General features: G+C 43.1%; 1 protein-coding gene across 3 annotated transcripts in view; it reads right to left on the bottom strand.

Annotated features, from left to right (window-relative positions):
* LOC126379350 (endoribonuclease Dicer) overlaps nt 1-16,199 on the bottom strand; it is a 61,516-nt gene that overhangs the window by 37,875 nt on the left and 7,442 nt on the right. For all 3 annotated transcript variants that reach the window (XM_050028056.1, XM_050028057.1, XM_050028058.1), the window contains 9 exons: nt 15,059-15,208; nt 14,003-14,121; nt 12,695-13,404; nt 11,355-11,488; nt 10,666-10,770; nt 9,720-9,852; nt 7,526-8,016; nt 6,487-6,646; nt 229-334 (listed from right to left, as the gene is read on the bottom strand). In XM_050028056.1, coding sequence (XP_049884013.1) covers nt 229-334; nt 6,487-6,646; nt 7,526-8,016; nt 9,720-9,852; nt 10,666-10,770; nt 11,355-11,488; nt 12,695-13,404; nt 14,003-14,121; nt 15,059-15,208 — 2,108 coding nt within the window. The remainder of the gene's footprint in view (nt 1-228; nt 335-6,486; nt 6,647-7,525; nt 8,017-9,719; nt 9,853-10,665; nt 10,771-11,354; nt 11,489-12,694; nt 13,405-14,002; nt 14,122-15,058; nt 15,209-16,199) is intronic.

The raw sequence follows: 16,199 nt of genomic DNA, 5'->3' as shown, positions 1-16,199 counted from the left end.
AATGGCGGCTTGTCATAGGATTGAGCATACCTGCGGGCTTAGCACCGTAAGCGCGCGACACTTTCTCGCCTCGACATACGTCACCCGTCACTCTCTCACAGTACTGCACAGAAAGAGACAGACGATCTCTGTCGCGGCGAGAAAGAGTCGCGTGCTTACGGTGCTAAGCCCGCTGATTTTGTTATACCATGGTATAACGCAGTACCGTTGTTTTTTTATACTTCTCACCTATAGGCATCAGCTGGTTATCGAGCTCCCCACTCTTGTGAAGTATCCTGCACGCCTGCAGAGCCACCATTCTTCTGGCTAGGACCTGTGTAGGCATGGGGTGACCCTGGGCAAAAATAATGCAGAGTGTTAGTGACATCGTAACAAATACTGTAGGTTTTACCTGAATAAACTTTTTATTATTAATATTATAGGAGCTTTATAATATTGTTAGCAAAACAACTAAATTAATTCAAATAAATAAATGCTCGGGCACAAATTAGAAAATCATCATCATCATCATCAGCCCATTAACGTCCCCACTGCTGGGGCACGGGCCTTCCCTATGGATGGATAGGGAGATCGGGCCTTAAACCATCACGCGGGCCCAGTGCGGATTGATGGTTATTAATGAAGGCACGTTAAGCCGTTGGTCCCGGCTGCATTAGCAGTCGTTAATTAGAAAATATTTTAATGAAAATTAACCATTTACAACATTTTGAACTAAAGTCACCGACATAGCTCGAAGAATTGCAAAGCTGAAGTGGCAGTGGGCTGGACACATAGCGAGGAGAACCGATGGCCGATGGGGCGGAAAGGTTCTGGAGTGGCGACCTCGTGTCGGACGACGCTCTGTGGGTAGGCCCGCTACAAGGTGGACCGACGATCTGGTGAAGGTCGCGGGAAGCCGCTGGATGCGGGCAGCGCAGGACCGATCGTCGTGGAGATCCTTGGGGGAGGCCTATGCCCTGCAGTGGGCGTCATACGGCTGATGATGATGAACCATTTACAAATTATTGGAATTATGACGTCACCGAACTACAATATTCCGAGGTAACTTCACTTCACACGACCACTCCGTAACACGTGTCGAGTCAAAGTGAGTGCTGCGCTCGGCACCCGCTTCGATGCGGCCTAGAGTTGGCCACATTCGATGATCGGTTGGCCAACTAGCTGTCACTTGGGGTCGGCGATGCTACAGCAGCGCCATCTAGTTTTGACCTCATCCCTAACACTATAATATAAAAATTTTACCTTCCAATAAAATTTGTATTATGTTTCCTCCGACGTCCGAAGTCCATTTATGAGAGAGTGCCTCGTCCTCATACCGCATCGCGCCGCTAGATGTCGCTTCCCGTCTAGGAAAACCCTTGCCAAGCGCCCCCTGGTGGCTAAACGGGGTACTATCCCCCCCGCCCGAGCCATACAAGCCGCCATATTCTTACCTCATTGTTCGGCTCATAATGATGTTGAGGTCCACCAGGAAGACCTAACATGGACTTCGGACGTCGGAGGAAACATAATACAAATTTTATTGGAAGGTAAAATTTTTATATTATGTGTTCCGTTAGACGTCCGAAGTCCATTTATGAGAGACGTGTTTGTTATCTCCTGGTGGCTTGTGTGGAAAATAATAAAATGAAATACGCAACAATGTGATTACATGAAGTGTATATTGTATGTATACAAACAATAGGAAAACATTTCTGATAAGTGAATCAGCTTAATTTGATTAATTAAATTAATTAACACATCTACGAGGGCATAGAAAAATATTGGGATAAAGATTTCTCAGACACGCTATTATCTGTTTTAGATATAGGTTTCTTATAGAACTTCCTAAAGGTATATTCATGCCGCCAGTTGGCTTTCGCTAGAATTTCATTAACAGGGTAATTTTCTATCCAGTTTAACGACGATACTGCTGCTCTACAACTACCAGGGGACGCATGTATGCCAGCATCCTTCAGCAGGGTCCTAACCCAACCTCCTATGATGGCCGGTGAAGCTGGCTGATGAGGAGCTCTAGTTGTTAAAAATAAATTTGTGAAAGGACCTCTAATATTTTTTGTTATTTCTACTAACGCTTTCAGCCAGTAAACTGGGCTGATATTTTTATCAGGAGCGTGTAATAACGTCCACTTTGATTGTTGGTACGACGTTGAATCGGTTTTTGAGCCAAATGAGGGACACAGAGTAATAGAATCAGCATCGACTATAAAATGGTCTTGATCGCAATGTAACAATGACAGGTCATGTACTCTGCGTCCGGATGCTAGCAATAAGATCGTAGCTGTTCGTCTTGAAATATCAAACAGACTGTTATGTGGGTTTGTAGATCTTAAATGTCTAATAACTAGTCTTGCATCCCAAATGGGAACCTTGGGAGGTACAGGTCTGGCTAGAGAAATTGCTTTCAGAATATGCTTTACAATATTGCTACTAGAAATCTGTACATTGGAAACAGTCTCGCAGACAGATGCTATAGCTGACTTGTGAACAAGGATTGTACGGTATGCTAGATTTCCAGACAGAAATAATTGTGCCAAATATCTAGCCACTTGTGGTGGTTTTGGTAAGTGTGGAGTAACATTATTCTCACGACACCAGCTTGACCACCTAGCCCAAATTGGCGCATACGTTTTAAATGTCGAAGGTCTCCAACACGATAAAAGAAGGTTCTTTTCTTCCTGAGACCAGTTCTCGGTTAACGTATCCCACCCGAAATGAGCCAGGCTTCTAGTTCCAGGCTGTTGACTTGAGCTGGAGGATGGCCCGTTTTCGTATCTATCAGCGTGTCTTGAAGATTCTGTATTTTCATCGGCTGTGTCAACGCTCGGAGCTTCAGGTCGGGTCGCCAAAACGGTTTCGTCCATTTCGGGGTTATCATTATGAAGTGTCCCGACGCCGCGTTGAGATGTTGAAGAACACGTGGGATTAGCCCCGGTGGAGGGAACAGCCAAGCAAGACTGTAATGCCAGGATTTGCTGAACGCGTTGTGATAGCAGGCGTTCGAGTCTGACAAGTCGCGCGTAACATAATTCGGAACGACGTGTGCTGTTCTTGAGGCAAATAAGTCGACGTCTGGAGTGCCCCAGCGATGGAATATTTTTGATGTCGCCTCCACTTGTAGGTGCCATTCGGAGCCTGCGCGATTGCGCGAGAGGTGGTCGGCTTCCGTGTTGTACAGCCCCGGAAGGTGGTGAGGGACCAGTACAACATTGAGGCTGTCCGCCAGAGCCAGTAGTTCCTTGGTCAATCTCAGCAACAGAGGGGACTTGGTTCCTCCCTCGTTCTTGATGTACGAGATCACCGTCCGGTTGTCGCATTGTAGAATCACAGTCGAGTCTTCGAGAACTGCTGCTTTTTTCGAGAGGGCTGCGATCACTGCGTACATCTCTTTGGCGTTGCAGTGCCAAGTCTTTTGATGATTGTTCCAGGAGCCCTGAATCTCTTCGTTGTTGACTACAGCTCCCCATTTTATGTCTGAAGCATCTGTGGTCACGTAGTTTGTTGGAAATGCGTTTTGGTGTATCACTGTACTTTGACTGACATTCTCTAGCCACCACTCGAGTTCGTCTCGCACTTCGTCTAGATATGGAACTGCCTTCCGCGGTGTCTGGCGAAGTAGTCTGCTGTGGCGTTGCAACGTACGGCAATGCAACCTTCCCCGGAGGGTGATGAAGGTCGCAAAGTTGAGAAGCCCTAAGAGGCGTTGCGCCTGCTTGAGGGTCCAACTGCCGGCTGCGAGTCGAGTCATCAGGCTCTGGCGGATCTTGGTGATCTTGTCTGGGGGCAGGGACTTCGCATTTGTTCGTGTGTCCCAGTTGATGCCAAGGTACTCCATCTTTTGTACTGGATTCAGTATGGATTTGTCCAGATTGACGCACCAACCCAGACTGGTCAGGAAATTCACTGCGAAATGTGCTTGTGATCGCAGTACGTTCTGGTCTTGATGAGCGATGCAGTAGTCGTCCAGATATACTACTACCCGGATACCTTTGCCACGTAGTATTTCGGCTGTCCAATTCGTTACCGATGCAAACATTTTCGGTGCCGTCGCCAAGCCAAACGGTAAGCACGTCATCTGTAGCAGGCGGCCGTTGTAACTGACACGCAGAAACCGCCGGTGTTGTGGTCTTATTGGTATGTGATAGTAGGCCTGACTGATGTCTAATTTCACCATCCAATCGCCTGGTTGGAGGAAATTCGGCATTTGACGTTGATGGAAAAGATAAAAGTGTTTGGTGTTCATGTATTGATTTAAACTTTTTAAGTTGAATATCACACGGTTCTTTCCGTTGCTCTTTGATATTAGAAACAGTGGAGATATGAAGGATGGGGTTAATGGTGCGGGTTCTAAAACGCAATCCTGAATCATAATTTGAATCTCGGTTGACATCTCTTGAGAAACTGGGGTCTGAAATTGTGATATCACGTCTAAAGTTGGAAAAATTAAAGGCGGTGTCTGGTTGAATGGGATTCGAGCCCCGGTTATAATTTTGAGGATGGCTTTGGGTGGATTGTAGAGGACCCAGGCTTTCCGATAATGTCGTAGACAACCGCCTGAAAAGGTCACCGAGTCATTTTTGCTTTTTACCCGTTCTACGGGATCCCTTTGAATTCCGCCCCCCCTTTTTCTTTTCCTCGTCATGATATTTTCTGTCGTGGGAATTGCTTTTGTTATCAATTTGCTTTCGTTTAGCTGGTCGACCGTGAAATGTCTTTTCTTGATTAGATGTTGTAGGTACAGGAGATTTTGCGCGGGTAGGTTGAGATTTCGGCTTCTCTTTTTGTATTTTTTCTATACCTCCAATTTTTTGTATATAAGTCGTTAAGGACTGCGGATTAAACATATACTCAGAAGACGGCGGTATTTTTTCAATATCTTCACGCAAATATTTGTCCTTTAATGGTTTTAACAATGACCGACGGCGCAGTTCTAATACCTCAGCACGTTTTCCACAAATCATTTGAAGAATATCACGAGACCTGGTTTTATAACTAGAATCGTTACCAAACAATTCGGTCAATTTGTCATAAAGGACAGCGGGAGTCAATATTAAATCAGGAGTGGCAGACCAATCAATAAGCGCTTGTAAGTTTGAGCTTACGGACTCATTTTGTCCCAAAAAGGCGTTAGACAGCGCTGCGAAGCTGCGTTCCATCTGATGCCAGCGAATAGGGGCAAAAGGGTCTTCTAATCGACGGAATTCTTCATTTACTTTTAATTCAGTAAAAGCAGGGTAAGCCACGTATTTCTTTTGAATATCAGTATAACGGACAGCATTCCAGTCGGGAGAATCGAATCTTTGCAAAACAGATATTTTTTGTACGCGCTCCGGTATAGCCTTAGCCACGACTGGGTCTTTGATAGAAACGCTTAGATCGGTAATGGCATCTACCTTGAAAGACGGTACAGGCGGAGCCGGGGGTCGTAAGAAAGGCTCATGTACTATGTCGTGCGGTACCGTAGTCGAAACGGATGTCGCAGGTAAATTTGGTAAAGGTACGTGCGGTACCGTAGTCGAAACGGATGTCGCAGGTAAATTTGGTAAAGGTACCGTGCTATTAGAGGCTTGTATAAAAGTAGCGTGTGCATGAATCATATTATCGAATTGACTCACCAGCCGTTGTGACAATTTGTCAAACCTTCGTTCCAAATCCCGCGAAGAAAACCGCTTCCGCTTTGCTGGTGGCGCCGACGCGTCGCGACACGTGGTCAGCGTCGACGGTGCGATCGGTGGATCAGGGGCCTGTGCGGCCCCATCGGATTTTGGCACCGAATCCGATTCCGATGTCCCGTCCGACGAGCTTTCACTATCACTGCTGCTACTACTACGCGGAGAGTCAGAAGATCCGGATCTTTTTCTCGGTGGCAATGAGGGTAGCATTTTCGTAAAAACACAATTTTTTTTTTTACGACTTCTAGACGGAAAACTAATAATTTCACTAGAATTTAACACTAGGATTTAAATTTTCTACTTTAATCTTGAAAATTTTGTAAAAAGTTACACTAATTTGCACAAAGAAAATTTTGATCGAAAATTTTGTATCTATCGGCGTGCGGTCGGTATGAAAAACGACGCAACAAATGAGGTAAGAATATGGCGGCTTGTATGGCTCGGGCGGGGGGGATAGTACCCCGTTTAGCCACCAGGGGGCGCTTGGCAAGGGTTTTCCTAGACGGGAAGCGACATCTAGCGGCGCGATGCGGTATGAGGACGAGGCACTCTCTCATAAATGGACTTCGGACGTCTAACGGAACACATAATAATGCTATTATAGAATAATTTAGTATCGATCTCCGTCGACTCGAAAAGAAGCTTTTGTTTTTTTTTAATACTTATCCGAAAATTGACAAGGAGCCAATTCAACAATAAATCAAAAAAGGTGAAGGTTTTGGCGGGAAGAAGAGAGGAATGGCGATTACTCCACCGACAAGAGCGCAGCTCTTAAATAGAGAGAGTCAAAAAGGGCTTCAAAGGGGAAACTCACCACAATGTTATACTTGACTGGACAGTTCAGGGGTAGACGGAGAGTGCAGATGAAGGCCCTCCTGGGGTCAGCTGAACCCTTGGCTGGAAGCTGGACTTCCTCCATCCACCACTGTGGAGCTAGACGGGTGAACGTGTCCGATGGGAGCTTCCCACAGTACCTTGGAAGAATTAATATTATTACTGAACTAATAGCCTCAACCAAGGCCTAAACCAAATTTGTTTTCGAATCCATGTTTAGATCATAAATGATTATCACTTGCTCAGCGGTGAAGGAAAACATCGTAAGGAAACCCACACTCCCGAGAAATGCATTTTCGGAGGTATGTGACCTAACCTGTATTGGGCTGGTTTTCCCTTCGCGGGTTGGAAGGTCAGACAGACAGTCGCTTCTGTAAAAAAACTTTATGTAAAAAGCTTATTATAAGATTAATGATTACCTAAACGATAAAAATGCCTGGTATAAAATGTGTAACTTATAATGTACATCTACATTGATTTAAAAGATGTGTTGCTGTTGCAGTTTCTTGTCATTTCATCTCCTCGGCCATAACACCTTGCGAAATGACGTAGATTCAAAAATGTATTGACCCTCAGCAAGTTTATCTATGATAATTACGTTAAATAAATGATTCTTCTTCTTCTTATCGTGTGGGTTGTGAGGTAGAATACCAACCTCATCAACCCTGGTGTCAGGGTTATAATTGAGCCGCCAAAGGCCCCTGGCTTAACGTGGCTTCCGAAGCACGGATCATCTTACTTTCGGACAATCAGGTGATCAGCCTATAACGTCTTAACCAAACTAGGGATCACAAAGTGATTTTTGTAATATGCCCCCACCGGGGTTCGAACCCGGCGCCGGGCCGGGGGGATTCTGATTCTGGTGTACAGTCACGAGCAATATAATGTACCCACTTTAGGACTCTGTCGCACTAACATATTTGAAATTTAATGAGACTTACAGTTTAATTTGTCAAAAAAGTGAATGTGACTTGGTACCAAAGTGTCATATTAATGCTCGTGACCATACTAAAACTTACCGGTTAATAAGTGCTATAGCATTGCTCAAGTCGACACTAGCAATACCATCATCCGTCTTCTTATCACTTTTCTTATTATTGCCAAAACTATTAACAACAATTTCATTTCTCTCACTAATAACGCACTGACACACTGTATCTACACTATTTCTCTTTATATTACACTTATTACAAAGTAGATTTTCACCATTTTTATTATTCTCACTTGCTTGTTTTAAACTGTCACTGTTGTCGACACAATTAATAATTTCACTATTATTTTCGCTTGTTACTTTTTGTTCCTCGTCATTTTCAAGTTTGATATTATTTGGACTTTGAGTTTTATCTTGAATTTTCTGTTTGTTATTTTGTGTTAGGATGTTGCTGTCTTTTCTGGGTCGGTTGTCGTTGGGAGTGTAAGGTTTGATGAGGTGTGTGAGGGAGTCAGCGTGATCCTCCTCGGATTGTGGGGGCTCGTTCTGCATACCGCACCCGCACTTTCTGCTTATAATCTGTTGAGTTACAAGAAAGACGTCAAATGGGATTGTGGAAGTCGCTAAGGAGTAAGGGTAGCTACGCCGGGCACCAGCTTCCCCTGGTGGCCGTTGAGCGTAGGCTAGGCGGGAATATAATAATGAAACTGTGAAAGGCATACTTACAATACAAGAAATAAACATAAAATTGCTATTCAAAATTCTAGATTAAGTAAATTAAATTCATCTTTTTTGGGGTTATGTATACGTTTTTACAATAAAATACCAGATAATATTTTAAATTTGTCAGAAAATAAATTTAAAGCTCACGTGAAGCTTACTTTATGTAAAAAAGCTTATTATAAGATTAATGACTACCTAAATGATAAAAATGTCTGGTATTGAATGTGTTCCTCTAGTTATTAAATAACTTGTAATGTATATCCTCATTGGTTTTTAAAAGATGTGTTGCTGTTGCAGTTTCTTGTCATTTCTTCTCCTCAGCCATAACACCTTGCGAAATGACGTAAATTCAAAAATGTTACATTGACCTTCAACAAGTTTATCCATGATAATTACGTTGAATAAATGATTCTGATTTCTGATTTCTGAATAGTGTTTACAAAAAGTAAAATCACTTACCAAGGGGTCGCGCGGGAACTAAAACTATCACTCACCACTTTTCGAATGTTTGAAGTGTTATGATGTATTTTTGAGTTGTTGTGTGTACAATAGGTGTGTTTGTGGCACAAGGGGGGTTGAATAACGTCAGCGGTTTAAACAAAAACAAAATTGCGGGTGCGGAAAAGTTAGAAGGCGCGGATTGTAGCCATTTTGAAATTGGCAACCAAAAGTTAAGTCGCTCGCCAGAGGGCGCTGCAGTAGTGACACCACAGGTAAAAAATAATGCGATAACGTTAAAAATAACTAACGCTAATAATGGGCGTTACTAAACGGTAAGAGCGAACTGGGGGGTTAAAATGGCCACATCGAAGCAATTCATCTAAGAAAGCAATATTGCTATTTGATATTAGTTTCCCTCTTGCCTTCCGCCTCGCAGTACTCTGTCTGACGCGAGTGAGATGGCGCCCAGAGTAGTCTATTTCAAAGCCGTACTAGGACTCCTGTCCTCCGCTTCTGAATAGTACTGACAGTACCGACGGCCCGCACCAACCTTCTGTCAAAAGACCTATTTGTTCGAACCTTGCGCACAGTAAATGAGATAGCCAGGAGAGTGGATCTGTTTTTGTGTTCCAAGGGTGAATTCGCAAAAATAGCAATGAGTGTGATCTGTTATACTTAACTAAGGAAATCGTATATTGTACTAGTAAAAAAATAATGTTTATTTTTAAATATGTATAAATAAGTCCCCAACTCTGTAACATTAGGTTATCCTGTAAAGATAGTTGTTGTGAGTGAAATAAATAAATAAATAAAAAAAAGTTACTGCTGCCCTGTCAGGTTCCAGGTTACAGTTGAATTTTCTGGTGGTATAACTCTTTACATATAAATGAAGTGCTACTCATCGTAGCACTACTGGTGCGCGGGTATCAGTACTGGTTGGAGGCCGAGGAAATGGATTCTGATAGGGCTCTAGCCAGAACATCACCGATTGAGAAATTGGTCGGTGTGCTGCGGAACGGAAGGCGATTGGGGTAACCACCGTTCTACAGCTATCTATGGAGTAATGGCGATTACTCCACCGAGAAGAGCGCAGCTGTTGAATAAAGAGAGAGACTCACCTGGTCCAGCTCCCTGTAGACGGCCACGTGGTGCAGCGCGGCGCGCGCCTGGGCGCTCCGCCCCCGCGCCAGCAGCGCGCACGCGGCGCGGGGCGCGCGCCCGCGGCTGCGGCACAGCCCGTACGAGCGGTAGCTGCGGCCGGCAATTCAAATTCATAAATATCTTTTTCTACTCCTCTACTTTAATCTGGCATTTAAATAACCAAAAAGTCTAATATAAGTACATACATAATTAAACTCTTTGAAAAAGTGTACGCTCTATGGCCTATAAAAGCATTGTTTACAAAGTGTAACTGTACTATAATGTCGCCAAAAAAGCATTGTTGTTGTTTTTTTTTTTTTTGACCTGGAAACTGGCACCTTTACTTTGTTTGGTGCCATAGATATACTATATACTATAAAAAAAAAGTATACATTTGCCGCCATTTTCCCGCGCGTTGGAAAATAAAGTGTTTCGTTTAAAATTACGTCGTCGTAGAAAAAGTATTGTATGCAACGTATTGTATGTAAAAGTATTGTATGCAACGTATTATGCAAGTATTGTATGGCGCCTCAATAGTAACCTTGACACCAGGGTTGATGAGGTTGGTAATTCACCCACACGATAGAAGAAGAATTCATTGATATCCATATGTTTATTTTCTCCATTTATGTACAGTCATGAGCAATATAATGTACCCACTTTAGGACTCTGTCGCACTAACATATTTGACATTTAGTGAGACTTACAGTTCAACTTGTCAAAAAAGTTAATGTGACATGGTACCAAAGTGTATATTAATGCTCGTGACCATACAACATCCTCTCAACCAACTTACTCATGTAAGTACGTAGTCGTTACACGAGTCACACGGGCCTTTGGCGGCTCGATAATAACCCTGACACCAGGGTTGCTGAGGTTGGTAATCCACTTCACAACCCACACGATAGAAGAGAAGATACTCACGAAGCGGGTATGTCCCATCTGACGACAAGGTTACACCGCGGCAGGTCGATCCCTTCCTCCAGAGCTGATGTCGCCAACAGAAGGTTGCATTCGTGCATCCGGAACCTGGAATAACAGCATCAGCTCAGATTTGGGAGAGCCCGGGACGCTGGGACTTGTCCGGCTAAGTAGTTAATACATTATTTTAAGTTTACGCGGTTATTGTCATAATTAAAACACATATTGAGGGGTTCTTACCGCGTTTAAATCAGGGATATGAGACTCCCAATATTTCGACACTGTTGCAAGTGCCATGATCACGGGATCACTGATGAGATTGGAGTGGAGTAGGTAGATCCATAATTACATAAACAAGCAGCAAAGAAAGAAGGTAGACAGATATGTCTGCCCGTAGAAAATTATGGATCTACCTACTCCACTCCCAATCTCATCGCCTATATGGCTAGAGTCGGGACCAACGGCTTAACGTGCCTTCCGAAGCACGGATCATCTTACTTTTGGACAATCAGGTGATCAGCCTGTAACGTCCTAACGAAACTAGGGATCACAAAGTGATTTTTGTGATTTGTCCCCACCGGGATTCGAACCCGGGACCTCCGGATCGTGAGCACAACGCTCAACCACTGGACCATGGAGGCCGTTATCCAGGTGTCCATGACCTCCTGAAGATCCATTGAGAATATACTTACTTCTTGAGCACATCCTCCTGCTTCTTCGCCTGTCGCTGGCACTCTCGCGGCTCGGTTCCCGAGTCGGCAGGCTTCTCTACTGCGCAGTACTGCGCGCAGATATACGACAGCTTCGGAGACGAACGGGACATGTCCTGGGAATTATTTTATGTTTATTTTTATTTTTTTAAAGAACGTCTAGGGCCCTGTGCCGAGGTTTTTCTTGCAGCTTCTTTTCCCCGGCTATACAGGTTGTGAGAAGCTGCAGTAGTTTTAGGCGGATGAGACGTTCGTTATGTAAAAATTGACGATTCAAAGTGTAACTATGTTACCTACTGAATAAAGATATTTTTGAATTTGAATTTGAATTTAAAGTCGTAACGCCGACAGTCGTTTAAAAATCCAAACTCCATTGTTTTACTATTGTGTCTGTAAACCTAAGCTTTACGAAGTTAAGTATTTGACCAGAAAAATATCCACCTTATAGTTTGTTTATTTTATAAAATTTCTTTATTAATATATCAAAATACAATATATACCCAATCTATTTATTGGTAAGTTGTACTTATAGTTTGTACCCGCAAACTTTCAATTTTTACATTTTTCCACACCTTATGGTTGTCTGGAAGAAATCGCTTTAAGCGATAAGGCCGCCATTTGCCATGTACTTAGTTAAGAGTCTTTTTTGTAATTGTTTATTTTTATTCTTGGTGCACACTTACATATATAAACAGCTTATATACGTCCCACTGTTGCAGGCCTCAGGTATGGAGCATCCAATCCACTGAATTCGACTCTATTAATTTATTTATTTAGATAGATATACCAACAGCACACATATTGTAATAGTATTTTATGCAACAGTTGTATAAGAAGGGTCAAAAAATGCGAGTGGCGTGAGTTGCGATGTGAGCCTTGGCGAACATCGCAATAAGAGACGCCACGAGCATTTTTTGACCTAGTTATACAACGTTGCATACAATACTTTTTCTACGACGACGTAATTTTAAACGAAACACAAAAATTTTCCAATTTATTTTCCAACGCGCGGGAAAATGGCGGCAAATGTATACTTTTTTTTTATAGTATATCTATGGCACCAAACAAAGTAAAGGTGCCAGTTTCCAGGTAAAAAAAAAAACAACAACAATGCTTTTTTGGCGACATTATAGTACAGTTACACTTTGTAAACAATGCTTTTATAGGCCATAGAGCGTACACTTTTTCAAAGAGTTTAATTATGTATGTACTTATATTAGACTTTTTGGTTATTTAAATGCCAGATTAAAGTAGAGGAGTAGAAAAAGTTATAAAATGCAATGTCTTAAATTAGTTTTTGTATATGTGCCCCAATTACTTACCACAATCACCATAAACATGATCTTCGCCATAAGTGCCTCCTTCATAAAGACGATCCCACATAGAGCATCAGGATTTTGCTGCATCTGTTGGACCCTGGCAGCATTTGACCTTTGGACTCTTCCACGACCTCTCGCCCTGTGTCCAGACCTCCTCGAGAACCCTAATACCTTGTTATCCTGAGGACTATTGAGTTCGTTCGCGGGAGTCGGGAGTTCGTTCTGAGGAGTCGTGACTTCGACTGGGCTGTCGAGTTCTTTTGGAGCGAGTTCGTCAGATTTCGACTTGGATTCGTCGAGTTCTTTCAAATTCGCTTCGAAAGAGTTTACTTTATCCTGTATTTTGTCGCTTAATGACATAAAATCGCATTTTTCGATAGTTTGCATCATTTCGTCTGTTTTCATCCTGTATTCTAAAGTCCGATTATCTTTGTTCAAGTCTGGTATTTTGGCGAATTCTTTTGGCTGTTCGGGCGGGGAGAATTTCTCCAGGATTTCAGCGAATCTGAGCACTTTTGGGGTGGAGAATGTCTTGATTTTCTCCCAATCCGAGGAGTATTTCGAGAAGACAATGTCGGTGTAACATCGTATCTTGACAAAGACGGAAGTACAAAGGCAGAGTAAGAGGAAATGTCTCTCATATGGAACTTTTATTTTTAATTTCTCCAGTTTGGTCAAGAGTGAGAACGCTGCTTTGTCGGCTGCGTAGGGCCCTGAAAATAACGCTCGTGTTAGTTTTTGACAGCTTTCTTTTTTTTACAGAAGCGAGTTTCTCCCTAGCATTACCCCGTTTTTCACAGGATCCGCTTACCTAACCTGAAGAAATCAGAAATCAGAATCATTTATTCAACGTAATTATCATGGATAAACTTGTTGAAGGTCAATGTAACATTTTGAATTTACGTCATTTCGCAAGGTGTTATGGCTGAGGAGAAGAAATGACAAGAAACTGCAACAGCAACACATCTTTTAAATGAGGGTATACATTACAAGTTATTTATTTTGATAAGATTTGACAAGTCCGGTTTTCTTAGAGCGACTGCCTGTCTGACCTTCCAACCCGATGGGAACACCAGCCCAACACAGGTTAGGTCACAAACCTCCGAAAATGCATTTCTCAGGAATTGTTTCACCGCTGAGCACGTGATATACATTTAAGATCCGAAAGAATTCCGACCTAAAATCATTGGTTTTGGACTTAAACACAGCTGGCGATGAGTGGGTGTGACTATGCACCTCTGCCTAATCTTTCGGGAATACTCCCAAAAGCAAATTTATGCCATGTTATGTTACGAAACAAGAAAGACTTACCTAACTCATCAAGAACGTAAACAAATTGTCTAAATATATATTTAGGTTCCATCGTCGGGTCTGGAATGTTCTTGAACTCCTCATATAGATCTTCACCGTAGATCTCTGTTGGATCGTATCTGAAATTAAGATCAATCCGTAAATAACACTATAATGGCCATAGGCTGTAGGCGCCATTGGCGGCTCAATAGTACGTTCAATAGTGTTCGTGCGTCACCCAACAGGGTCCACATAATACCAGCGTCGTGGTTCACGCCGCGACTTGTGCTGAGTGAGGCCCTTTTATCTCAGGACGTCCACCACCACCTTATGATCATTTCGACAAACATCCGTCTTGCTTTTTTGTAATTGTTTTAGTGGAAATTTGATATGATGTTGTTGTCTTTTTTTTTGTGTGTGGCGTCCTTTTATAATAAACTTTTTCTATTCTATTCTATTAGTAACCCTGACACCAAAGTTGATGAGGTTGGTATTTTGCTTTATTTTTGCTATCTATTGTCACGTAAACGTAATTTGACCTCAAATTAAAAGATAACTATTCAAAAACTTTTTATTATATACGTTTTTTTTTTATGTCCCGCTGTCGACGAAAGAATCCAACTTTTTTCGCTCAAAAAGTTCCAAAATCTAGCAACGCTGAACGACATAAACATACGAATAAAAATAAGCACAATAGGCGGCCTTAGCAGCCTCCGTGGTCCAGTGGTTAGAGCGTTAGGCTCACGATCTGGAGGTCCGGGTTCGATTCCCGATGGAGACATTGTCGAAATCACTTTGTGAGACTGTCCTTTGTTTGGTAAGGACTTTTCAGGCTTGAATCACCTGATTGTCCGAAAGTAAGGTGATCCGCGCTTCGGAGGGCACGTTAAGCCGTTGGTCCCGGTTATTGGCCGTAAAAACACCTCCACCAACCCCCAGTGGAGCAGCGTGGTGGAGTATGCTCCATACCCCCTCCGGTTGATTGAGGGGAGGCCTGTGCCCAGCAGTGGGACGTATATATAGGCAGTTTATGTAGGCGGCATTATTGCCTTAATGCGATTTTTATGTGAATCTCACCTGTGTTCATCCAAGAACGCCTCAGCATCGCCGATGGTATCCCTCATGTACGACTCCAGTTGGGAGTAATCTGCCAACTGGTCGTCAGGCGACCTTTGAGGACTGTATTCTATTATGACCTCCTTTGGCTTAGTTATTGTTGCTGATAACCTGAAAACATTATTTTTCATCATCAACCAAACGTCGTACTCATTGTTACTTCATCATCATCATCATCAGCCGTATGACGCCCACTGCTGGGCATAGAACTCCCCCAAGGATCTCCACGACGATCGGTCCTGCGCTGCCCGCATCCAGCGGCTTCCCGCGACCTTCACCAGATCGTCGGTCCACCTTGTAGCGGGCCTACCCACTGAGCGTCGTCCGACGCATGGTCGCCATTCCAGAACCTTTCCGCCCCATCGGCCATCGGTTCTCCTCGCTATGTGTCCTGCCCACTGCCACTTCAGCTTTGCAATTCTTCGAGCTATGTCGGTGACTTTAGTTCTCCTGCGGATCTCCTCATTTCTGATTCGATCGAGCAGGGAAATACCGAGCATAGCTCTCTCCATCGCCCGCTCAAAAAAAAAAAAAAACTCATTGTTACTTACGTAAATAAAATTCGAAAGTAATATGTGACAAGTAATCACCACATAGTATAAAACAAAGCCTTTTTTCTGTCCCTATATACGCTTAAATCTTTAAAACTACGCAACGGATTTTGATGCTTTTTAATAGATAGAATGATTCAAGAGGAAGGTTTATATGTATCATCATCATCAGCCCATTAACGTCCCCACTGCTGGGGCACGGGCCTTCCCTATGGATGGATAGGGAGATCGGGCCTTAAACCATCACGCGGGCCCAGTGCGGATCGATGGTTATTAACGACTGCTAATGCAGCCGGGACCAACGGCTTAGCGTGCCTTCCGAAGCACGGAGCAGCTCGAGATGAAAACTTTTTTTTTTTGTGGTCACCTATCCTATGACCTGCCTTTGCGAAAGTTGCTTAACTTTAACAATAGTAGACCGAGCGCATTTACCGCTGCGCCACCGAGCTCCTCGCTATGTATCATAACATCCATTAAATAGTCGAGAAATAGTGTTATTTTTGAGGTTTTTAATGTGATGTCTTAATTAATTTAATTTTTTCCTCAGCATT

The sequence above is a fragment of the Pectinophora gossypiella genome, chromosome 29 (assembly GCF_024362695.1).
Source record: "Pectinophora gossypiella chromosome 29, ilPecGoss1.1, whole genome shotgun sequence".
In the NCBI taxonomy this organism is placed as follows: Eukaryota; Metazoa; Arthropoda; class Insecta; order Lepidoptera; family Gelechiidae; genus Pectinophora; species Pectinophora gossypiella.
The sequence above is the reverse complement of the archived record's forward strand: the minus strand, read 5'-3'. Positions and strand labels throughout refer to the sequence as shown.